We start from the raw sequence: 27,098 nt of genomic DNA on the forward strand, positions 1-27,098 counted from the left end.
GGTTCTTTTTTAGATCAATTTAAACAGAATCATGCAAACAAGGACATCTCATGGCCTTAGGATTGGCCTTTTAGCAGTTTTATGTGTGCACCAGCATCTTTTTCAGTTGTTTCCATTAAGGAGAGTCCAGAGTGCTCCAAATTTTTGGTGCAGCCACATCAATGGCTTCTAGTTAAAAACTCTGATAAAAACTGAACTTTTCAGAGAGGCACTGGTATCTGCAGCTCCAACCATAGCTGCAGATACCAGTGCCTCTCTGAAAAGTTCAGTTTTTATCTAGTTAAAAACTCTGATAAAAACTGAACTTTTCAGAGAGGCACTGGTATCTGCAGCTATGGTTGGTGGTTGGTTAATACAGGCACAAGCCGTATTAACCAACACTGACACATCATGACATATATTTATTTGGCTCAAGCTGAATGGCACAGTTGAATCGTTCACCAGCCGCACTGCATAATGCAACCAAATGACCATCCTAGTGGATGTGTTTCTATGGTCTGCCCATGGGGCTGCAGGGGCGATGCCAGCAGAGCAGACGGGCAGACAGTGTGTGGCTACCAGCAGTATGCTGAGGGGATAAGGGAGTGTTTGCCGAACTCCTTCCTGAACCAAATGGAGAGCCAGATGTCAACAAGCAAAGCTCAGTGCAGCATGCTGAATGGTTTCCTGAGCAATCTGCAGTTGCTTTCTTCACAGACACATGACTTCATTACAATGTCCACTGAAAACAGGTCATAACCCAGAACCCCAACAGCAGTGGCTGGGTATGTTATTTTTGACTGGGACTGGAGGTGTAAAGCCAAATCATGTAGAGGGATAAAGGGATATCATTCCCCAGTGAGCGAATTTGGCGATATCCTATAAAAAATAAAAGGAGATATAATGAAATGAAAAAGAAAGAAAGAAAGAAAGGAAGAAAGAGAAATTAAAGGGTCTCTTAACCAAAATTACATAAAGACATACTGACATACTTTTTTAAAACTTAACTACATAGAGGTATCAAGCCAAAGGAGATACTTCTCATTCAACAAGTCCTCCAACCCATGCAACCACATGGGGCGTATGTTGCTACCCTCTTATACCACCCACAGAAGTGTTTCCTAAATTAATGTTCCTACGGATGGACAACAGAATAACTTGTATATGACCATTAATGTTCACAGTTTAAAACACATGGTTAGCATTGTGAAACAGTTGCTGTTGCACCAAAACTAGATTGTTGCGTTGAGGCAAGAAAAGCACCTGGTTAAGTGTGAGAAAGATTGTAGTTTGGCTTAATCAATTCCCAATTATGTTCCAAACACACAAAAACAAATGCTGTTATGGTGGATTGATTAGGATACTTTATTTATGTGTTATTTGTTCTGTCCATTACATTGGACAGAGAATTGGAATGCAGAAATAGTATAAATGACAATAAATGGTCTTAACAGACTATTTTCCACGTACAGCATGAGTGTGTTTATTTTTCATGAACTGTTAACTCATATCACTGAATAAAGTGACACTTTCGAGCACATTCCACACATATTTTGTATTATATATTTCATTACTATTTAAAATAATAGTATATCCTAGAAAAGTTATGCCCATTGGAATGGACGGTAACAATGTAACTTTAGGAGCTGGAAAGTCCCTACAAAGCGATAGGGACCAGGGGCGTAAATATAGACAGTGCAGGCAGTGCAGTTGCACTTGGGGTGGAGGGGCCCGACTGCCACCTGGAAATACGCCCGTGTTCAGAGAACTCACATTTGAACAAAAATGGTGCTATTTTCCATACATGCCCTAAATAAGGCAAATCCATCTCCTTCATGGTTTTCTGGTTTTGTAAAACAGTGTCAATCTATAACAAATTATAAACTTATTCTCCATAAACTATTTAAGAAACTATAATTTACCAATAAAAAACTATCAAGTTAAACTAATAATTTCCTATTTTCTTTTGTAGATTTGTCTTGTACAGATATGTAATGATGATTACTGTGTGTATATGTATATGTATGTTAATATGTATGTTAATGTGTCCAACATCAAGTATGTGCAAGTGGATGTAACGTTAAAGCGGCAGTAAGACACACTGTTGCTAAAATATATATACACCCTAAAACTCTCTGTGTGTGTGTGTGTGTGTGTGTGTGTGTGTGTGTGTGTGTGTCTGTGTGTGTATTTCATAACTTGTAACTAGGGCATAATAGGGCCCCTCATAATAGCGTGCACTGGGGCCCATTGTAACTACCTTATGCCACTAATAGAAACAGATGGTGGATGCGTCCAGCAAACCCCGGGAAGCCTGGTGTTCACCCCGTGTGAATGTAAGGCCAAACCATGATATTTTTTCTAAACCTAAGCACGTGCTTTTGTTGTGGAAACCTAAGAATGTACTTTTGATGCCAAAACCCAACCATGTGCTTTTGTTGCCCTAACCTCACTACATGCTTTTTTGCCTAAACCCAACCATATGCTTTTATTGCCTAAACCCACCCATGTGCTTTTGTTGTCTTAACCTAACCACATGCTTTTACTGCCTAAACTAACCACATGCTTTTATTGCCCTAACCTCACCACATACTTTTTTTTGCCTAAACCTAACCACATGCTTTTATTGCCTAAACCCAACCATGTGCTTTTGTTGCCTAAATTAACCATGTGCTTTTGTTGTCTTAACCTAACCACATGCTTTTATTACCTAAAGTAACCATGTGTTTTCATTGCCCAAACCTAACCACATGTTTTTATTGCCTAAATTAACCATTTGCTTTTGTTGCCCAAACCTAACTACATGCTTTTATTGCCTAAACTAACCATGTGCTTTTGTTGCCAAAACCTAACCACATGCTTTTCTGCCCTAACCCTCACCACATACTTTTTTTGACGGAACCTAACCACATGCTTTTATTGCCTAAACCCAGCCATGTGTTTTTGTTGTCTTAACCTAACCACATGCTTTTATTGCCCTAACCTCACCACATGCTTTTATTGCCTAAACCCAACCATGTGCTTTTGTTGTCTTAACCTAACCACATGCTTTTATTGCCTAACCTCACCACATGCTTTTATTGCTTAAAACTAACCACATGCTTGTATTGCCTAAACCTTACCATGTGCTTTTGTTGTCTTAACCTAACCACATGCTTTTACTACCTAAACTAACCACATGCTTTTATTGCCCTAACCTCACCACATACTTTTTTTTGCCTAAACCTAACCACATGCTTTTATTGCCTAAACCCAACCATGTGCTTTTGTTGCCTAAATTAACCATGTGCTTTTGTTGTCTTAACCTAACCACATGCTTTTATTACCTAAAGTAACCATGTGTTTTCATTGCCCAAATCTAACCACATGTTTTTATTGCCTAAATCAACCATTGGCATTTGCCCAAACCTAACTACATGCTTTTATTGCCTAAACTAACCATGTGCTTTTGTTGCCAAAACCTAACCACATGCTTTTCTGCCCTAACCCTAACCACATACTTTTTTTGACGGAACCTAACCACATGCTTTTATTGCCCTAACCTCACCACATGCTTTTATTGCCTAAACCCAACCATGTGCTTTTGTTGTCTTAACCTAACCACATGCTTTTATTGCCCTAACCTCACCACATGCTTTTATTGCCTAAACCCAACCATGTGCTTTTGTTGTCTTAACCTCACCACATGCTTTTATTGCCTAAAACTAACCACATGCTTGTATTGCCTAAACCTTACCATGTGCTTTGGTTGTCTTAACCTAACCACATGTTTTTATTGCCCTAACCTCACCACATGCTTTTATTGCCTAAAACTAACCACATGCTTTTATTGCCTAAACCTTAGCATGTGCTTTTGTTGTCTTAACCTAACCACATGCTTTTCTTGCCCTAACCTCACCACATGCTTTTATTGCCTAAAACTAACCACATGCTTTTATTGCCTAAACCTTACCATGTGCTTTTGTTGTCTTAACCTAAGCACATGCTTTTATTGACTTAACTAACCATGTGCTTTTGTTGCCCAAACCAAAACACATGCTTTTGCTGCTATAACCCTCACCACATGCTTTTTTTTCCTAAACCTAACCACATGCTTTTATCACCTGAACCTAACCATGTCCTTTTATTAACTAAACCTTACCATGTGCTTTTGTTGTCTTAACCTAACCACATGCTTTTATTGCCTAAACTAACCATGTGCTTTTGGTGCCCAAACCTAACCACATGCTTTTATTACCTAAACCTAACCACATGCTTTTATTGCGTAAACTAACCATGTGCTTTTGTTGCCCAAACCTAACCACGTGTTTTTATTGCCCTAACCTCACCACATACTTTTATTGCCTAATCCTAACCACTTTTTTTGCCTAAAACATGTGCTTGTGTTGTCCTAACTTAACTAAAAGCTTTTATTGACTCATCGACCCATGTGCGTTGTTTGGCCAAACATAACCCCATGCTTTTGCTGCCCTAACCCTCACCACATGCTTTTTAGCCTAAACCTAACCACATGCTTTTATTACCTAAACCCAACCATGTGCTGTTGTTGCCTAAACTAACCATGTGCTGTTGTTGTCTGAACCTAACCACATGCTTTTATTGCCCTAACCTCACCACATACTTTTATTGCCTAAACCTAACCACGTGCTTTTTTTTGCCTAAACCATGTGCTTTTGTTGTCCTAACTTAACTACATGCTTTTGCTGCCCTAACCTTCACCACATGCTTTTTTTGCCTAAAGTAACCACATGCTTTTATTACCTAAACCTAACCATGTGCTTTTATTGCCTAAACCTTGCCATGTCCTTTGTTGTCTTAAGCTAACTACATGCTTTTATTGACTAAACTAACCATGTGCTTTTGTTGCCCAAACCAAAACGCATGCTTTTGCTGCCATAACCCTCACCACATGCTTTTTTTGCCTAAACCTAACCACATGCTTTTATTACCTAAACCTAACCATGTGCTTTTATCGCCTAAACCTTACCATGTGCTTTTGTTATCTTAACCTAACCACATGCTTTTATTGCCTAAACCTAACCACGTGCTTTTATCGCCTAAACGCTTACCAATTGCATTTGTTGTCTTAACCTAACCACGTGCTTTTCGCCTGAACTAACCATGTGCTTTTGTTTTCCAAACCTAACCACATGCTTTTTCTGCCCCAACCCTCACCACATGCTTTTTTTGCCTAAACCTCACCATGTGCTTTTGTTGTCTTAACCTAACCACATGCTTTTGCTGCCCTAACCCTCACCACATGCTTTTTTTTGCCTAAAGTAACCACATGCTTTTATTACCTAAACCTAACCATGTGCTTTTATTGCCTAAACCTTACCATGTGCTTTGTTGTCTTAAGCTAACTACATGCTTTTATTGACTAAACTAACCATGTGCTTTTGTTGCCCAAACCAAAACGCATGCTTTTGCTGCCATAACCCTCACCACATGCTTTTTTTGCCTAAACCTAACCACATGCTTTTATTACCTAAACCTAACCATGTGCTTTTATCGCCTAAACCTTACCATGTGCTTTTGTTATCTTAACCTAACCACATGCTTTTATTGCCTAAACCTAACCACGTGCTTTTATCGCCTAAACGTTACCAATTGCATTTGTTGTCTTAACCTAACCACGTGCTTTTTTTTGCCTGAACTAACTATGTGCTTTTGTTATCCAAACCTAACCACATGCTTTTTCTGCCCCAACCCTCACCACATGCTTTTTTTGCCTAAACCTCACCATGTGCTTTTGTTGTCTTAACCTAACCACATGCTTTTGCTGCCCTAACCCTCACCACATGCTTTTTTTGCCTAAACCTAACCACATGCTTTTATTGCCTAAACCCAACCATGTGCTTTTGTTGTCTTAACCTAACCACATGTTTTTACTGCCTCAACCTCACCACATGCTTTTATTGCCTAAACTAACCATGTGCTTTTGTTGTCTTAACCTAACCACATGTTTTTACTGCCTAAACCTAACCACATGCTTTTATTGCCTAAACCTAACCACGTGCTTTTATTGCCTAAACCTTCCCATGTGCTTTTGTTGTCTTAACCTAACCACATGCTTTTATTGCCCTAACCTCACCACATGCTTTTATTGCCTAAACCCAACCATGTGCTTTTGTTGTCTTAACCTCACCACATGCTTTTATTGCCTAAAACTAACCACATGCTTGTATTGCCTAAACCTTACCATGTGCTTTGGTTGTCTTAACCTAACCACATGTTTTTATTGCCCTAACCTCACCACATGCTTTTATTGCCTAAAACTAACCACATGCTTTTATTGCCTAAACCTTAGCATGTGCTTTTGTTGTCTTAACCTAACCACATGCTTTTCTTGCCCTAACCTCACCACATGCTTTTATTGCCTAAAACTAACCACATGCTTTTATTGCCTAAACCTTACCATGTGCTTTTGTTGTCTTAACCTAAGCACATGCTTTTATTGACTTAACTAACCATGTGCTTTTGTTGCCCAAACCAAAACACATGCTTTTGCTGCTATAACCCTCACCACATGCTTTTTTTTCCTAAACCTAACCACATGCTTTTATCACCTGAACCTAACCATGTCCTTTTATTAACTAAACCTTACCATGTGCTTTTGTTGTCTTAACCTAACCACATGCTTTTATTGCCTAAACTAACCATGTGCTTTTGGTGCCCAAACCTAACCACATGCTTTTATTACCTAAACCTAACCACATGCTTTTATTGCGTAAACTAACCATGTGCTTTTGTTGCCCAAACCTAACCACGTGTTTTTATTGCCCTAACCTCACCACATACTTTTATTGCCTAAACCTAACCACATGCTTTTTTTGCCTAAACCATGTGCTTTTGTTGTCCTAACTTAACTACATGCTTTTATTGCCTAAACTAACCATGTGCTTTTGTTGCCCAAACCTAAACACATGCTTTTGCTGCCCTAACCCTCACCACATGCTTTTTAGCCTAAACCTAACCACATGCTTTTATTACCTAAACCCAACCATGTGCTGTTGTTGCCTAAACTAACCATGTGCTGTTGTTGTCTGAACCTAACCACATGCTTTTATTGCCCTAACCTCACCACATACTTTTATTGCCTAAACCTAACCACGTGCTTTTTTTTGCCTAAACCATGTGCTTTTGTTGTCCTAACTTAACTACATGCTTTTGCTGCCCTAACCTTCACCACATGCTTTTTTTGCCTAAAGTAACCACATGCTTTTATTACCTAAACCTAACCATGTGCTTTTATTGCCTAAACCTTGCCATGTCCTTTGTTGTCTTAAGCTAACTACATGCTTTTATTGACTAAACTAACCATGTGCTTTTGTTGCCCAAACCAAAACGCATGCTTTTGCTGCCATAACCCTCACCACATGCTTTTTTTGCCTAAACCTAACCACATGCTTTTATTACCTAAACCTAACCATGTGCTTTTATCGCCTAAACCTTACCATGTGCTTTTGTTATCTTAACCTAACCACATGCTTTTATTGCCTAAACCTAACCACGTGCTTTTATCGCCTAAACGTTACCAATTGCATTTGTTGTCTTAACCTAACCACGTGCTTTTTTTTGCCTGAACTAACTATGTGCTTTTGTTATCCAAACCTAACCACATGCTTTTTCTGCCCCAACCCTCACCACATGCTTTTTTTGCCTAAACCTCACCATGTGCTTTTGTTGTCTTAACCTAACCACATGCTTTTGCTGCCCTAACCCTCACCACATGCTTTTTTTTGCCTAAAGTAACCACATGCTTTTATTACCTAAACCTAACCATGTGCTTTTATTGCCTAAACCTTACCATGTGCTTTGTTGTCTTAAGCTAACTACATGCTTTTATTGACTAAACTAACCATGTGCTTTTGTTGCCCAAACCAAAACGCATGCTTTTGCTGCCATAACCCTCACCACATGCTTTTTTTGCCTAAACCTAACCACATGCTTTTATTACCTAAACCTAACCATGTGCTTTTATCGCCTAAACCTTACCATGTGCTTTTGTTATCTTAACCTAACCACATGCTTTTATTGCCTAAACCTAACCACGTGCTTTTATCGCCTAAACGTTACCAATTGCATTTGTTGTCTTAACCTAACCACGTGCTTTTTTTTGCCTGAACTAACTATGTGCTTTTGTTATCCAAACCTAACCACATGCTTTTTCTGCCCCAACCCTCACCACATGCTTTTTTTGCCTAAACCTCACCATGTGCTTTTGTTGTCTTAACCTAACCACATGCTTTTGCTGCCCTAACCCTCACCACATGCTTTTTTTGCCTAAACCTAACCACATGCTTTTATTGCCTAAACCCAACCATGTGCTTTTGTTGTCTTAACCTAACCACATGTTTTTACTGCCTCAACCTCACCACATGCTTTTATTGCCTAAACTAACCATGTGCTTTTGTTGTCTTAACCTAACCACATGTTTTTACTGCCTAAACCTAACCACATGCTTTTATTGCCTAAACCTAACCACGTGCTTTTATTGCCTAAACCTTCCCATGTGCTTTTGTTGTCTTAACCTAACCACATGCTTTTATTGCCTAAACCTAACCACGTGCTTTTATTGCCCAAACCTTCCCATGTGCTTTTGTTGTCTTAACCTAACCACATGCTTTTTTTGCCTAAACCTTACCATGTGCTTTTATTGCCTCAACCTTACCATGTGCTTTTGCTGCCCTAACCCTCACCACATGCTTTTTTGCCTAAACCTAACCACATGCTTTTGTTGTCTAAACATAACCACACGCTTTTATTGCCGAAACCTAACCACATGCTTTTATTGCCTAAACCTAACCACATGCTTTTATTGCCTAAACCTTACCATGTGCTTTTGTTGTCTTAATCTAACCACATGCTTTTTTTGCCTAAACTAACCATGTGCTTTTGTTGCCCAAACCTAACTGCATGCTTTTGCTGCCCTAACCTTCACCACATGCTTTTTTTTGCCTAAAACTAACCACATGCTTTTTTTTGCCTAAAACTAACCACATGCTTTTATTGCCTAAACCCAACCATGTGCTTTTGTTTCCTAAACCTTACCATGTGCTTTTGTTGTCTTAACCCAACCACATGCTTTTATTGCCCTAACCTCACCACGTGCTTTTTATTGCCTAAACCTATCCACATGCTTTTATTGCCTAAACCCAACCATGTGCTTTTGTTGCCTAAACCTCACCATGTGCTTTTGTTGTCTTAACCTAACCATGTGCTTTTATTGCCTAAACTAACCATGTGCTTTTGTTGTCTTAACCTAACCACATGCTCTTATTGCCTAAACCATGTGCTTTTGTTGTCTTAACCTAACCACATGCTTTTATTGCCTAAACTAACCATGTGCTTTTGTTGTCTTAACCTAACCACATGCTCTTATTGCCTAAACCATGTGCTTTTGTTGTCTTAACCTAACCACATGCTTTTATTGCCTAAACTAACCATGTGCTTTTGTTGACGTCCCAGCATTGGTAGTGGCTTCTGGGAATGTCAACATTAGAAGCAGGAGGATACCTAGAGCGTTATAGGTAAACATGAAAGTTCACTGACAGATGGGCAATATGTGACAGCTTGAGAATGGGTTGATATGTTTGTTAATGTGTCTTACCTCAGGTAACATATGTCACATACACACGACATTATGTTATGAAAATTACTCAGTGCTGACTTTTGGTTTCACACGGGACACAAACACTGGTCTCCTGGATGACAGTTTTGTGTTTCTTTCCCTTCATCTCCATTGTGTCAGGGAAGAGGCAAAAAACACAACACCTCTGCAAATCAAATCCAAACTATCTGAACAGCTGGATACCACTACTGTGCTACTGCTCAGCTTTACTGGACTGAGGCACTAAAAATAGATCTATTTTCTAGCCGAGTTGATTCTATTCATTGCACTTTTTACTCTAAAAAAATGCCATTTGCGTGTCATTTTATTGACAGAGTAGCTATTGCTAGCATCAGATTGAGTTTTCCTCTGGTTGTTGCTACCTCACAGACACTGGGGAATTTTAGGAGGTGATACGAAAACACACCACATGTATTATTTTTAGCTTGATGGATTGTGATCCTTGCCAGGCTGCTATTTTTGTTCTGTACGGAAAACCCACTTTATAATGCACAGTCACTTATTGAGAAAATATCACATTTCTGTTTCAGTACCAATATGGATTCATTAAATTTCAAATCTCTTTTTGCCTGTCTTTTTTGCTGAGAGTGAGGTGCATGCAGTTTTTCTACGAATAACAGCTCAACTCAGAAACAACTCATCTTGAAGGCAAAATGCAAAATCATGTACCCATGCATTATCTGAAACTGTTGTCCCTGATGTGCCACCCTCCATTTTAACAGACATCCTCCATTAGTGACCAACAGCGCAGACATTCAATAACCAGTAGGTCAGCAGCAGCATTCACCCTTTACTCTAACACATCATGACATCCACTCTGCTCTGAACACATTATCATCATGAAGGGTGTGTTTTTTCTGTGGTGATCATGTAAACACAAAAAGTCTGTCTCTTCAGGAGCATTTACCAACATATTCATTATCACCATGCTACTTTTTATTGCAGTTTCTGAGTTTAAGATGGACTATATTGCATACACACTGACATTCAGTAACAATACGCATGCAGAGATGTGTGAAGCATGCAGACTGACCTTCCAGACTGACTCAGACAATCACAGAGGATGGCCAGCATCCAGGCTGGCTTCATAAAGGTGATGGGTGAAACTACGAGATAACACACACACTGAAAAACAATGTGTATGTGTGATGACAGGACATGCTGTTATGCTCAATTTATCTCTGGTTACAGTAATATTAACCACGTTAATCACCCAATCAAATTGTATCAAGTATTTTTTGCTGTTGAGATTTAGTCCAATGCACTGGTATATCCTGGACACTGGATTGTCTCCAGGGCCAATGCTTGGACAGGGGGGCCTCAGGGTAACATGGCACTGAACTTTCACTAAATGTCATTATGGGTGTGTCTGCATAGTTATTGGTAATCCGACTCTCAAATTTTATCATGTACTTGATGAATTGCAAAAACAAAACATCTGAATCTGTGTAGCCCCTTTTTGAACCTTGTACTAAATGGAAAAAAGGACATCTGACCCCAGGCTAGTGTCAAGAGAAATTATGCGTAAACTGTCCCAAACTCATTTTCAACTGTTCTTTGCTGTCATGAATATCCTGAGATTATAAAAGAACAATTCCAGCATGACAGTAAATTTGTTCAGTTTTACCAACCCTTTAGCATACAGTTTTATGTGACTGCAGATTTTATGGAGGATTTGAAGTGCAAAAATGCAGATCACAGGAATCCATTTACTGGTACATCAAACCTGTATCAAATCTGAAGGAAAAAATATATCATGTGGTATTAAGTCTGATGTTGAAGTCTAACAAAAGCTCATCTGTACAAGAACAACCCAAAACAAACCAGCATGGTTGAACAGGGAGCACATTTAATATGAAGATAATCTAATAATGGCGTGCTTTTTCCAACACATTCTCCCTCTGACCTCGTCACATGACAGCATTTAGTCATGGACTTTCCATGTCAAGATATGCCTGGGTGCGTTGGTTGTTGACATTCTGGGACACCATGTCAACTTCAGCCTGTTTTTAAAATACATATATTTTTTGACAGGAAATGTGCAGTTGACATATAGTCTCTTTCAAAATAAATGCACTACACTGGTACAACACTGCAAATTGATGTTTTTTTTCTCCTTCAATAACAAATGCATATTCTTATATTTAGGCAACACACGCATATGGTTGGGTTTAGGAAAAAATAACAGAGATTGGCTTTGCAATCTTACGGGAAGTGAACACCAGCCTCCTGGGTGGAAGTTTTTGGTTGTTTGATCCATCCACCACCCCTACCACCCACACTACTTGGACTTTTGCCCCCATAACTTACACTGTTGTCCCACCATGTTTCCCCCTGATGCCGCAGTGCGCTGTTACAGAATAACTGCAACAGCTGCGTATCATGCCGACATGAAATAACAGCTTTTTCATCAGTGTCTTATGGTGGAAGTCACTGTCCAAACGCTGGTATTAGACAACTTCGAAGTGAGACCAGGGCCCATATTCACAAAGAATCCTAAGACTAAAAGTAGCTCTTAGTGACGTCATTCTAAGAAAAATCTTAGAATTCCTCGAATTCTAAGATTTTTCTTAGAATTTTCCCTTGGTAAGATAAAAGTTATTCACAAAGCATCTTAGGCCTTAAGAGATCTCCTAAGGTGAAAAACTGTTAAGAGGAGGGAGGAGGAACAGAGAAGATGGCGGAAAGACAGAGAGGAAGGAGAGATATTCTCCGTATATTGAATGACTGAATGATTGAAGATGCTACTGGCTTGATAGTGCAGGGATAATGTTTGTGGTTGACCTCATCAGGGATGAGCTTACCTTTCCCACCCAGCGTAGTAATGCAATAACGCCCGCTTTGGATTGCAGCACATACCAGCGCTTCTCACACTCATCGCTTGTGCGTGAAAGGAGATGGAACGACGCATTGATTTGTTGGGCAATGCGCTCCCAAGTCTACCTCTTCCCTTGTGCTGTGATCCCAGGACTGAATTTCCCTCTTAAAACTCCGTTGTTCTCCTCCACGAGCTGTGCCAACAGCAGACACTACTCTTCTGTCCAGTTCGGCTTTCTCGTTCTTTTTTCTCCATTTCGTTTGTTGTTTTGGTCATTCTGCCATATCAAACCGCTTTTTACAAGGAGGCCAGCAATCACAGTAATTGCTGACAGCTAAGTCTGTGTCCACCATTAATATCAAATAAATTAAGTAGTAAAAATACCAGCATGGCGAGTAAACATAACAATAAGCAAATCAATATAATAATCGGCATGTGAATAAGGTACGTTCAAACATTTTGAAGCTGTGTAACAATTAATTTAATTTTGCTGAGTTTCATCATCATGACATAAAATTATTTTCACGATTACACATTTCTTAATAGCCTACAGTCTAAGTTCTATGATCGGTTGATTTCACTGTCCATTCATTACTTTTTTTTTTCTTTTTTCCTTTTTGTAACAACCAATCACAGCTTTTAGAAGACTGCGTCATACCTAGCAATGGGGTCAACCACACCTCACTAAGATAAAAGTTTCTGTCCCCTCCTTGCTCAGAGTTGCTCTCAGAAACTTCCTGAATCACTCTTAAGCTAAGATTCCTTGCTAGGAATTTTTAGGCTAAGTTAGGAGCTCTCTGAGAGGACTCTGAGAATCTTTGTGAATACGGGCCCTGGTTGATTTTTTCTCAAAAGTATGGCCTGATAGCTATTAGCTGTTAAAGAGACACTGGGTTGTCTCTCCTGCATTTGACATGTGTCATGTGTTCCTTGGAATGAGAACCTGTGGGCTATTACCAACATAAGCAGTAAGAGTGCTTATGTAATGGGAATATTTTGAACAAAACTCCCTGAAAAAATTGACAGCGTAAGTCCCCATATGAGTTTTCAGAGCTTTCAACAGCATGTCATATCAGTGGATGAAGTTGGTGCAGTTATCATGGAGATGGCTCAGTTTTCGTTACATCAAATATGGGACTTTGGTCCTGTGATCACAGGTTGTCATATGTCCCAAAACTACTTTTTCAACTTTTATCAAACTACTCTTTTTTGAGTTTAAGGCTCAAATAAGTTATCATTTGTAGCAAGCACATACAAGTATGTGATTGTGTAAAATTAGCATTTTACATAATAAAATTGGGTAAGGGGTCTTGTTTTGTTTTTCTCTTAGCCTGATGTGATTGACAGGAATTGGCTTTTAATGTAATCACAAAAAGCCTTTAAAAGTCTGATTTTTGAGAGGAAAAAAGCAAAATGTTGACATGGTATAATACAGTTTTTGCCTTTTTTCTGTACTTTTTTTGTACTTTGAAACTGGTATTAGCATAGTGACACAACATTAAACAGAAGTGCTACTGATTATTTTTAACTGTAACTTTTAAATTCAAAATGTGAATTGAACTGAAACTGAATGTGAGACAATAAGGTCAAGAGGTTTGGCAAAGCTTTGTGGTGTAAATCAAAACACTCAAGGCTGAAAGGGACGAGCAATCTACTCATGCTGGAGTAATCTCACTGACACAGTGTGTCACCTGGAATAGGCTGGCACCAAATGTTGTTTGGGGAATTTTAAGTTTCAGAGTCTGGCTTTACTCCCAGCCTAATTCCCAGTATCAGTCCCATATGTTATGGTTTAAAAATGATTTCTAAATATATATTTGTCAGATGACAGTTGGACTACTCGTCCCCTTGCATGTGTGTTTAAAAACTACTGTAGATGATGAATTCTCATTGGACCTGTGGGCTCTTTTTTGCCTGCTGGTGCAGAATGAATAAGTGAAAAACTGGACTGACTGACTGACAGAATGGAACGGATGGACGGAAATGCCATAGATAAACCCACACAGGCTGGATAAAGGAAAGAACTGTGTGGCACGGTATGGTACGTTATGTAGGTAGGCTTCATGATCCTACGTACATGGTCTGCAGGAGGCTCTGTGGAACCGTGCAGCCAGCCTTGGGAGGGAAGTTCCAAAACAATCCAGGCCCCATCTAGCAGTGGGTATAAAAATACAAGAGACAAGATCTACTGTACTGGTGTTGGTGCATTGCAGGTGCAAAGGCAGTAATAAGATTCACAGAAATATAAGAAGAGACTCTGCATTAAACTACATAGGGCAGACAGAAGGTATCATTAGGTAGCCTATAGGAGAAAGAGATTAATAGGATCCTGTAGAAACGTTCATAAAGACAAGGGAGAGAAATATTTAAGTTAACAATTAATAGAGGACAACTGTTTTGTTATCAAGCGATTGACGCTATTTGAAGTTATTAGATATTATAATCATTAACAAATCCAGTGTGAGTTCTCTAAGCCCCATTCCTAATACACCCTTTCTCCCACCACTTTACCCTTAACCCTCTGATTAGGCCACCCTAAGTGTTGTTGGGATAGAGGGGTAGGGCGACGTGTAAGGTCTACATGGCTCTCCAAACAAAAGCTTTTAGAGGCACACTCCAAACAGAGTGTTATGAGAAATTATCTGCAAGATGGCTGCACAAATAACAAAGCTGCATTAACTGGGTGTTATCAGCCTCTACAAGTGTCCAGAAAGAAGTGCAACAACACAGACTGTACAGACATTAATACTGTAGTCACTGTTCCCAGTAGGCATGAGGAAACTAACTAATCAGAGCAGAGATCCAACAGAAACATCTAGCAAAGATGAAATATTTCAGCATGCAAAACATGCTAATAACAACACTGCTCTTCCAGTGGCTCGCTTGCAGTGCAAACCTTCATTGTTGAAAATGCCAGTGGGTGGAAGGGTGTGCGGGGGGATGCTTTGAGGACTCCAAGGAGGAAGAAGAGTAGTCCAAACAGAAATAACAAGAAAAACAGACAAAACACACCAAGGCTTTTGTGAAAGGAAACCTTAGGAACTTCGACATCAGTGACTCACAAGTAGGTGTATTAATCAGCAACTCTATGAATCATTAAAAGCACTCAAAAAACTCACTTGGCCTATTTGCCTCTTTACCCTTAAAGTCAAACTGAAAATTGAAATATCCCAGCCTACATACCATTGGTTATCAACTGTTAGTGACTGCTGTCTCTTAACAACTTTTAACAGCCAGGAAAACCAGTCATGTTGTTTAGCTTGTATTCCATAGAGTGCCCCAGGGATGACGTTTTTCTGTAGAACGCCGAAGTTAGCATCGTACTGGTTCCATTGTTAAAGAACCTATGGAATTATCAGCACTACTTCCACACTGTGCAGCCCAAAGAGCAAACGTACCAGAAACTTACAGCGGCTGAGCTCTGCCAAGTGCAACTGAGCAGCTAACTTACGCCAGCTGAACAGCTAAAATCCACTTATAGCTTTCCACTAACTTGGGTATCAAAAGATTTAATCTTGTAGCTCTTTCTAGACTTTCCAAATGTTATTGGATTGAATGGATCAAATCCTGCTAGTGAAACAAATCATTTCACAGGGGTTGTGACACTCAAAGAAAAAATGTTCCCACTGATTTACAGATGTCTCTTGCCTCGTGTAAATAAATGGGAAAAAGTATTTTTGGGTTGAAGGGCATCTCGTGACAGACCCTCGAAATTGTAGTACCATTGTTTGGCCACCACAAAAACTGGCTTCAGGGCCTGGTGCACTTCCTGGAGGCCTTGTGAAAACTGACAGCACGAGTAGTTCTGTAACTTTAATGGTCTACCCTGTATGTTATTCTCATCAATGGAGTTGAGTTGTTGTTTTAATAATATAACAGGCACTGTCACTGAAGACCATATATATATATATATATATATATGCATGTAAAAGCAAAAACTGATTTTAATTGACTTTGACTTGCACACTCATACTTGTGGAATATTGTGCTTAATAGTGAGCTGCTGCTATACAAAAATTGAAAATCCTTTCTCCAAATATTGGCTAAGTGGAACAGTGATGAGGTGTAGCTCATGAAGCAGGAGTGTTTTGCTCTTTGTAAATCTATTTATAAACCTTGAGCTGAGAAACAGACCCGCTCCCAAAGGGAAGACAGTAGCTAGTGGGAAGAAAACAGCCATTGAGTTTTGTGGCTTTAAAACAGAATGTGAAAACACTTCCTGCAAAGAAACAATAAGGAGTTCTGGATCCTACAGAGAAATTTAGTAAGAGGACCAAAGAAAAATGGGACATTGACTCAGTTGTTATTACAAAGGTTTTAAGTGGGATACAATAAAAGATTTACTTTACTACATACTAATCTTTGTGATAATAGTCTAGTCATGGTCTGACCCAACCAGGTCCTTTCAAAAAATATATTTGTGAGTCTTGAAACTCTTGAAATTTACTTTTCCATTTACACATAACTGCTTTATTTTTACCATTATGCCATCATGCATTACAGCCTCAGTCTTCAGGTGTTGCCAGCAGCACTCAGCAAATGCAGGGCAAAATCGGGGCACGGCTAAAACAAGCCTGCACCAAATTTAATCAACTTTTATGACTACTGTAGGTTCATCATTCACTCAATTCAGTCTGCAGCAAACTAAACATTTTCTTTGGCACGCACTGCTCTCTGCAGTTCTTTGCCTCTTGACACTTCAGTCTGTTGTGTTTACTGAAAGTGCGAAGACTTGTTCTAGAAGCAGCAACTTCAACACATCAACACAACTTTATCATTTCACTGTAGATAAAAGTATTATACAATGCCTTTAAGCTCAAACACATTCATATTTTTTTGTTGTGTAGATGGGCACTGCTGTGGTGCAAATGGCACACTTTGTCTCATGCGGGGACAATAAATTCAACCTGTCAACATGCTATTCACTCCAATGCAGAGGCTGGCGATGGGAGGTGTGTGTGTGTGTGTGTGTGTGTGTGTGTGTGTGTGTGGTGGGGAGGGGGGTGATGTAAAGTACAGAGCACAAAGACTCAGCAGCAGTAGCCATTAGCTATTTCACATACATCGTGCCAAAACTCTTGTCCTCATTTTACCATCCTCCTCCTGTTGTCCTTTAACACATAACAGCTACAGTGCACAGTGGCTTCAATCCGACTTTCACACAGTCAAATTATTCAGCTTCACAAAGCTTTGTAGAGCCTCAATTTGGGTACAGAAACACTTCAGGATGATTGCTTCACAGATACCATCTTACAAAAGCATGCTCCACACTGAAAAAGCTCTACTGTACCTTTGGTGTAGTTCAGATCTTTTCCTGTTGGTACAATCTGGTTAGCTGTTTTTTGCTCTCTGTGTCCGTGTGTGCGTCCCTCAGGCTGCCAAGGATTGGAATAGTGTATGTTGCTGAGCGTGTGTGTCTGTGGGTGCACTAAACAAAATGAGAGAGACGCAGTCTTCCTCTCTCACTCTCTCCCTCCCCTTGCTGATGATAAACAGAGAGCACGTGGCTTCACCAATGATGCAGCACACTGAAGATCACAGCACAGAAAAGTGAGGCGAGGATAGAAGTGACAAAGGGAGAAGACGTAAGAAAAAGCTTGACAACAATTAGAAGAAAGGGAGCAAGTAGAGAAGAAGAGACAGGAAGAAAAAGGACAAGAATTCAGCCTGGCTGGAAGAGAGATGTGTGTATATGTTCGTGGATGTTTGTCTTGTGTGTGTGTGTGTGTGTGTGTGTGTGTGTGTTCATCTTGAAAGCAGGGCACTGCAGCTCTGAGTTGACAAATGTGAGATTTTAAATTACTCATGCTTTTTAGAGCACACCGACAAAAGGGAATTCACTAATTTAAATCTGAAAAAATAGCCTCTTCTGAATATCCAGTTCTGACAAGAAATGACTCCATATCAGCTCGCAGACATCCTCACACCCACACACACACGCACAGGCAGACCAACACAACAGCCTGCAGGGAACCAGAAGAGATTTGTTTTCTGGTCAAAGCTACTGTCAAAAGAACTGACCATGTTTGTGCAACTGGGGCATGAAATGATGGAAACACTGATCACAGATAACCCTCATCAACGTGACCCTGACAGATCACTGACTTCAGTGACACATGACAAAAAAAATATAATATGGCAAGTTTATCCACCTTATTCCTAGCCCCTATGATGGCTTGCCTGAGTTATTTGCACAACTTCCAATAGGTATAGCTGCAGCTGAAGCGGCTATGTTACCTGCCCTCTAGCTACATGACTCGCCCACCATACCTACACGCCAGTCCACAAACCTATATTACATTCCGGCAGTAAAGGAGGCTGCACTTTCAGCACCGCAGTTTCAAGACTGCAGTTCTAGGACGCTAGTTTTTCACCATTGAACACTGACCAAAATTACCTACAGTTCTGTATCACCACCACTAGATTACATACATTACACATGTTTCATAACAATCATTATGTGGAAAAATGATTTGTTTGAATTTTTGAAAGAGAGAGAGAAATTCCCACAGACTCCCTGCAATGATGCTAACTAGCATGTCATTCAATCAATCAATCAATCAATTTTATTTATAAAGCCCAATATCACAAATCACAATTTGCCTCACAGGGCTTTACAGCATACGACATCCCTCTGTCCTTAAGACCCTCACAGCGGATAAGGAAAAACTCCCCCAAAAAAACCCCTTTAACGGGGGAAAAAAAACGGTAGAAACCTCAGGAAGAGCAACTGAGGAGGGATCCCTCTTCCAGGACGGACAGACGTGCAATAGATGTCGTACAGAACAGATCAACATGATAAATTAACAGTAATCCATATGACACAGAGAGAGAGAGAGAGAGAGAGAGAGAGAGAGCGAGAGAGAGAGAGAGCGAGAGAGAGAGATGCAGGTAATGACAGTAGCTTACAACAACATTAATGGAAGTAATAATATTATAGTTATAGTTCTGGTTACTGCGGTACAATATGTTGAAAGTATGTATTAATACCTGGCAGTATACATGTGTGACAATAATCATATGTGTATAATAACAGAAGAAGTATGACTAATGACTAATGATGGCAGCAGCAGCAGGAGGCATCTGGCGGGACCACGGCAGCAGCACAACCACACACGTCACGCTGTCCAGGCACCGCTGTGATATGAGTTAATCTGAGAGACAGTGGAGCACAAAGGCTCCGGAGAAGAAGCCGAGTTAGTGACATCCAGAATGGCCGGGTTAGCTAGATGCAGTAATAGGATACGAGAGAGAGAGAGAGAGAGAGAGAAGGAGAGAAGGGGCCCGGTGTATTATAGAGGGGTCCTCCGGCAGACTAGGCCTAAGTCAGCCTAACTAGGGGCTGGTACAGGACAAGCCTGAGCCAGCCCTAACTATAAGCTTTATCAAAGAGGAAAGTCTTAAGTCTAGTCTTAAATGTGGAGACGGTGTCTGCCTCCCGGACCGTAACAGGAAGATGATTCCACAGGAGAGGAGCCTGATAGCTGAAGGCTCTGGCTCCTGATCTACTTTTGGAGACTTTAGGGACCACAAGTAACCCTGCGTTCTCAGAGCGCAGTGTTCTGGTGGGATAATATGGCACTATGAGCTCTCTAAGATATGATGGAGCTTGACCATTTAGAGCTTTATAAGTTAACAGTAGGATTTTAAATTCAATTCTGGATTTTACAGGGAGCCAGTGCAGAGAAGCTAAAACATTCAACACAATGTTGCTCACCTTCTTCATTGGGACAGGGAGGGGTAAAGTTATGGGCAGACAGGACTGCTGCTTCTGACTCATCTGTTGTTGAGTCTGGTAAAAAGGGGCAGGGACAACTGATTTAATATGAATATCTTGCTTAACATTTACCTGCACTGTTTAAATGTAGGTTAAAAAGGAGTGAAATGTAGGCTAACACTGGTTTGTAGCTAGCTTATTTCACTATGGACATTAAGCTAACAGATTCATTTCTACCACTCACAGACTATAGGCTAAGGCTACCCACCTTTCTTGGAGAAACACTGGGTCACATATTGACACCCTTTCTTTTGCCTCTCCTCTCTCTCCTTTCTCTCTTTCCTTTTATGAAAACCAGATTTTCTTTTACTACTAGGTAGCATGATGATGACTGCTGCGTTCTAGGGCAACTGCTGACTGCTGCTAGGCACCACTGTTGCCAACTCCTCAGTAAGAAAAGTAGCTATTGGCTGTCCTAAAAGTCGCTAGAAGTCGCTAAATGACATCATCGCCTAATTTGCATAATTGTCCATATGCATGTAATTGTAATGGACACTGTGTTGTGGGAGAGACAAAAACTGAGTAAAAAAAACACCCTGAATATGTTTAGAACTACAAATGAACCTTCTTTCAGTGATTTATATTAGACAAAGAAAATTTTACATTTACATCCCGCCCTGACTGTAATTTAAGTGCAACACACACCGCCGCCATACGCCGCGCGTCAAAACGCCCACTTCCATTATATTCTATGACCCAACCCACACTGGCACCGGCCGCCGCGCCGCTCTGCTTCAGCCCACTGCTTTATTTCCAGTGCGGCCGGCGCTCATGGCGGCGCTGCGAGAAAAGCCTGTACGTCTCGTCTCGTAGGATCAACCCTGGTTGTTTCAAATTTTTAATAAGATGACTTTGATAAGAAACTCACCCATGAAATTCAAGTTGTTGTTGCCTCAAAGTTTTTCCTCTTCTTCTTCTGTTACTAGCAGTTGGCAACCGTTGGCAGCTAGTGTAGGTACAGCCACCTAGCGGGCTGGGGTGGGAAATACATGTTGACGGTGCCGCTGCGCGCTGCTGCCAGTGTGTGTTGGGGGCGGCCCTTGACGGCCACAGCACCGCGCCGGCGGCAGTGTGTGTTGCACTTAAACCAGGTCGGGATCAGAGCAATAGATCCATAGACATACAGTGGTGGAAAAAAGTTTTCGGACACCCCATGCATTTGTGAAATATTGCATTAAGAATCACTCTTAGGTCTTCAAGTGCAATTTCTTTTAGTACAGTCACAGCCAAAATACTAAATAAATCCTAAAAAGGCATTAAAAACTTAAAATTGATTGGTTCCATAAAAATACATAAGAAATTTTGAGTATTGGGTCATTTTGGTACCAGTGATGAAGGTCGTTCTTTTTATTAAAAGACACAATTTTTGTTGCCAAGCTTCGTGTCTACATAAAGCCAGCACATTTGAAAGTTCTTCAGACACAAAAATGGCTAAAACAAGGAACCTAACGCAGGAAACACGCCTGAAGATAAAGATTCTCAGCCAGGAAGGGTACAGCTGCCGCCAGATAGCCAGGAAGTGCAGATGCAGTCCTTCAGCAGTTGGATACACTCTGCAGAAATACAGACGAACCAACAGCTTGGAAGACAAACCAAGATCTGAAACCAAGGGTTTCTTCAGCAAGAAATGACCGCATCCTGATCCGCATGTGCAGGCAAAACCGCCAAATGACATCACAGGAGCTTCAGCACCAGTGGTCAAACCAAACTGGTGTCCAGTGTTGCACCTGCACTGTACGTGGCCGACTTTTAGATCATGGCTTAAGGTCCTACAAGGCTATCAAGAAGCCCCTGATCAATGAGAGACAGAGGTTAGCCCGGCGTCGTTGGGCCCAGGCACACAAGAACTGGACAGCCAGGAATTGGAAGAAGATTTTGTGGTCAGATGAGTCCAGTTTCCAGCTTTATCTTCCTCCTACTAATGTGAGGGTATGCAGAAGGCCAGGCGAAGCATTATCTCCAGCATGTACAGTACCTACTGTCAAGCATGGTGGAGGCAGTATCATGGTTTGGGGATGCATGAGTGCTGCTGGTGTTGGTCATCTCACTGTCTGTGATGGCACATTGAACTCTACCAAGTATTGTACCATTCTCGAAACCCACATGCTCCCTTCTGCGAGTGCACTGTTCCGTCGAGGTAAAAACTGGATGTTTCAACAAGATAATGCCCCTTGCCACACATCCAAGGCCAGTAGAACTTGGCTGCAGGAGCACAGTATCCAGGTCTTAGAGTGGCCAGCTCAATCCCCGGACATGAGCCCCATTGAAAATCTGTGGTGGATTATCAAAAGGTCTGTTTCAAAGCATAAACCAAAGAATTTAGAAGAATTAAAAGCAGTAATTCAAGAAGAATGGGACAAGATTTCAACAGTGTGAAAGGCTCGTGGGGAACATGCCAGCCAGCATTAGAGCTCTACTACGTGCCAATGGCAGGACTACTAAATATTAATTTGATGATGTGATGGTTTATTTATTTTTTGTTCAGTTTTGAACACATTCTCTGTTATTTGTTGACTTTGATACCGACAATGTTGAGAACTGACATATTGAAACTGTCAAGAATTTAGTTTTGTTAGTTTTTCTTGTAAACAATAAACAAAAAAATATAATTTGTATTTGTTTGTATCTGTCTAATGCAGCCACACCTTTTGAAACACAAAAAAGATTTTTCCACAAATATTTCATGATAATATTTGTATATACAGTTGTATATAAACTGTATTGAAACTTTTTCAGGGCAATGGGGGGCCGTGAGCAAGTAACAAAATGTGTAGCTCAACATGTGACGTAAACAGTGACGTACTCCAAGGAAAAAAAGATTTTTCCACAAATATTTCATGATAATATTTGAGATTGTGTAAAATTTTAAGGGTGTCCGAAAACTTTTTTCCACCACTGTATATACGTATGTCTATGGGTAGATCAGCCAGCGGCGGTTCCGCGCATGCGCGATTCACTTGCAGTCTGGACGTGGAGGGGTTATCGTCTCCTGCTCTGAGTGCAGCTGGGAGGGATGACTGGGCTGCCTGTGAGCACTTTGGGGTGAGAGAGGAGCCAACGGCAGATTTTTCCACAAATATTTCATGATAATATTTGAGATTGTGTAAAATTTTAAGGGTGTCCGAAAACTTTTTTCCACCACTGTATATACGTACGCTGGTCAGTCCTTCGGCGATTCTCTCATAAGTTGGCCCGTCCTTCACCGTCCCTGTCATCTGACGGTTAATGGCCTCTTCGTTTGCGAGGACAAGGAGGGCACATAATTCCTTGTCCCAGTTGCTCATCTTTACAGTGTCTTTCAGGTTTGCATTTCCCTCTTGCTACTAGCTGCTCACTAATTCCTGCTATCAGCTGTTTCCTGTTAGTCCACCGCCAGTGGGTCGCACGTGCGGCATCATCAACAGATCCTCCCACAAGTCATCAACAGCCCCTCCCATGGCGGAAGGGCACCTTGTTCTTTTTAAACCAAAAAGGTTCCGCCAATATGTTTACCCCTACCGGGCGGAAAATTGGGCACCTCGGACCAAGTCGCCAATCCGGCTCTGTGTGTCTAAACGCTCACTGCTTGCCTGCAAAACGGTCCAACATTCGCCAAAATTCTGGCAGTGTAAAAGGTGCTTATGAGAGATTACCAAGATAGGCTACTGCAGTTTGGAGGCATGAACAACTTTAAGTAGAAGAAAAAGATGTCAGCACTGAATCTCTGATTGGTTTAATTACTTCAGTGTGACATTGTTTTGGACTGTACCTCCTCTCTTACTCTTGTCTGTCAGTGAATGATAGGTCAGAAGGAAGACAACGATTATCAAGTAGCTAATAATCCTATTTCAAAGCAGAAAATGCACAGATGTCAATAACCATCATCCATTCATCATTTATTGATTAATTTGCCTTCAGTAGACCATGGTGGGTAAACTAAATTAAACAATTAGAGATGTCAACATCACATCACATTAGAAACATGGCTAATACAAAAGACAATATTTACCACAAGACAAAATTCACAGAACATACAGTATTTGCAGCATTGACACAAGACTTAAAGTGCACAGCAGTACCTCTGTCATAATTCATCACAATTGTTTTTGTTGACAGATTTTTTGGGGCAGGGACCTCATGCACCTCTTCACCTCCAAGATGGCATCAGCTGAAGACGTGTTGGGCACAGTGAGAGGCTCAGAGATTTATTTATTTATTTTTATACTTTTTTTTTGTATTATCATGTCATGCTCTTGTCATGTCACTAAAAACCAGCCAATAGGAGCTTCCAGTGCTGTTGCTATGGCCTTGATTGCCAACGAGGGCCTGTGTTGAAACAAAGTGCATCCCTCATACTTCCTGGTCTCCTAGACAATCAACAGCCAGTGATTGGCCCGATAGCTTATGGGCCAATGACACTCCTGACCTCTTCAGAAGTTTTTAACTCCTTCTTGGCAATATAGACTGTTATAAATGCACAGATATTATAAACAAATGACTACTATGTTGTCTTAAGGGGGAAAATACAGTCTTTCTTATCAATTTAGTTCTTCTAAGTGTTTTTAGTTTTTTACTCATAATCACACATTCAGTACATTTTTTTACACTCTTTTTTTTTTAAAAGTGCCTCGACAAAACACTGGAAAAGCATGTAAAATGTTTATTTTCTTTCATATTGTTATCTACTTTGAATTTGGATGTGCTCCTCTGACTTCCCTCCCCTCCATGCATTGTGTCCACAGTGGATGCTGTGTTTGAAGAAAGTAAGTCAAGAAATCTTCAACGGACGCAAGAAAAAACATCACATTTCAGTATTTCATACTTACTGCGCACCCAACTCCTCCAACCTGTCTGCTGCCTCTCAGAGAAGCTCAGAGACCGAGCGTCTAGTGGACCCAGCCATCACAGCCCTCTGAGGTTTCCTCTGAGCTGACTGTGGCTGTGGGGAGCAAAGCATGTATAGTCGATCCATGCACTCAGGTGTCGATCAACCAGTAGGGGAAAAGTTCACCCCATGACACACTTTGAACAGCCCCCCCATTTACATTTCTTCATGTGGCAGGGTAAGAAAAATAAATGCAAATGAGGGGGCTGTCCAAAGTGTGTCACTCCCATGACACAGAAATGTAAACGTGAAAAGAACTCAGGAAGGAATGTAAATGTATAAATTGGATTAAATGTGTGAAGGAGTGTAAATGTATAAAGAATGAGTAAAGGAATAAAAATGTTAAAATGTATGTAGGAATGTAAATGTACAAAGAATGTGTGAGGGAATATAAATGTAAAAAGAAAAGACGCATTTTATCAGTTGCCTACATTTATTTTTTATGCATTTTTGGTGCAATTTAATGGCATATGAATTTATCTGAATGAAATGATCCCTGCCTCCTTGCGGGCATGCTCGCTTTAGTTTCACAGCGTCCCATCCGGGTAGGTACTCTTTATCTCTTTAGTTCATACACTCCGGCCATTCAGGGCTTTATTAAATGTTCTTCCCTTTCTTTCTTTATAGTGGGGCGGCATAGCTCAATATTTTTCTAGAATCGTTCAATTTTGTGATAAAAGCACCAAATTTGGCAGATATGTTGACAAATGTATTTTGAACAATTCTGGATAGTGGGGCATCAGAAACTCGCCCCCTGGTGGCCAGAGCAGGCAATTGAATCCTACCTGCCCATGGACCCGTCCCGTTAATTGGATCCATTCCAAAATGTAATGACTTTTAAGTTGGACCATGCTACATGCCTCCACCAAGTTTTGTGAAAATCGGTTGGAGAGTTTTCACATAATCGTCATCCAAAAAATGAATGGAAGTGAATGAGTGGCCACGTGTTAGAAGCCATTACATTTTGGAATGGATCCAATTAACGGGACGGGTCCATGGGCAGGTAGGATTCAATTACCTGCTCTGGCCACCAGAGGGCGAGTTTCTGATGCCCCAATATCCAGATTTGTTCTAAATATATTTGTCAACACATCTGCCAAATTTGGTGATTTTATCACAAAAATAAACGATTTTATAGCTATGGCACCCCACTACTATGACTTTTGGAATACAGGAACTGTTAATTTACACACGTGCACCCGAATTTTTTGCTATAACAGAATACATATAGATATAGAAAGAGATCTCTCTCTCTCTCTCTCTCTCTCTCTCTCTCTCTCTATATATATATATATACATATATATATAGTATATATATATATGTATATTCTATGCAGCTATTATAGTAAAAAATATGGGGACACGTGTGTAAATTAACAATCTCTTTATCCCCTTGACCTTTATCCCCTTATATATGTAGATATATATATATATATATATATATTATATGTGCTTTTGCTTTCAAGCTGATGCTAAATTAAGTGGAGATTGTTAATTTGTCTTGAGCACATAGAATAAATCGAGCCTGCGACCGCTGTGGCGAGGCGGCACCTCTGTGCATGGGGCCTGTGCATGCTACGTACAGACTACACTCCTACACCAGGTGATGAAAACGGCAGTAATAGGGGCATCTGTAGCTTAGTGGATAATGCCAACGCCCCTATTACTGCCGTTTTCATCACTTGATGTAGGAGTGTAGTCTTCAACGCTATCCCCACTGTCACTGAGACAGCTGTCGTCACTTTCGACTGGTGGAACCCTGGTTGGAAGTCCACCTGGTCACTTCCCATAGAAGACTGATGCATTAATTTTGTTGTGTCTTATGATAAAGCACAGAAATTGCATTGATGATCCCTGTGTCATCTAGGGGTGTGTCTGCTGTGAGAGTTTGTCAGGCCTGTCTCTCCCATGCTGACTTGATTGCAACTCAGTGCACATGGGCCCAGTGCACTGAAGGTGATAAAAGCTTTGTTTACTCATTCACTCTCTCTCTGCTTCTCCCTACAGGCAACCACTCTGGTCTGGT

At 40.6% G+C, this 27,098-nt stretch overlaps 2 protein-coding genes and 1 long non-coding RNA gene across 13 annotated transcripts in view; 1 reads left to right on the forward strand and 2 right to left on the reverse strand.

Moving 5' to 3' along the window:
• ndrg4 (NDRG family member 4) overlaps positions 1-17,927 on the reverse strand; it is a 151,170-nt gene extending 133,243 nt beyond the window's left edge. Inside the window, exons 1-2 of one of the 8 annotated variants that reach the window (XM_049574473.1) lie at positions 17,722-17,927; positions 14,509-14,582 (exon numbers count right to left, since the gene is read on the reverse strand). In XM_049574473.1, coding sequence (XP_049430430.1) covers positions 14,509-14,582 — 74 coding nt within the window. In that variant the 5' untranslated portion in view covers positions 17,722-17,927. Of the gene's footprint in view, positions 1-14,508; positions 14,583-15,327; positions 15,384-17,721 lie in introns of all 8 variants that reach the window. The other 7 variants (XM_049574472.1, XM_049574476.1, XM_049574479.1 and 4 more) reach the window with 7 other exon arrangements.
• Positions 1-27,098, forward strand: part of LOC125887559 (general transcription factor II-I repeat domain-containing protein 2-like) — a 476,753-nt gene that overhangs the window by 63,308 nt on the left and 386,347 nt on the right. The gene's annotated exons all lie outside the window — the stretch shown is intronic.
• Positions 1,667-9,549, reverse strand: LOC125887584 (uncharacterized). Of its 2 annotated transcripts, none has more exons than XR_007449179.1 (3): positions 6,898-9,549; positions 6,042-6,661; positions 1,667-3,656 (listed from the first exon to the last, which is right to left on the reverse strand). It is a non-coding gene; the product is annotated as an uncharacterized LOC125887584 (long non-coding RNA). The 2 variants fall into 2 exon arrangements; XR_007449178.1 differs by having other exon boundaries at positions 1,667-3,016; positions 3,495-3,656; positions 6,042-9,549.

This window comes from Epinephelus fuscoguttatus, linkage group LG4, assembly GCF_011397635.1.
Source record: "Epinephelus fuscoguttatus linkage group LG4, E.fuscoguttatus.final_Chr_v1".
NCBI lineage: Eukaryota > Metazoa > Chordata > Actinopteri > Perciformes > Serranidae > Epinephelus > Epinephelus fuscoguttatus.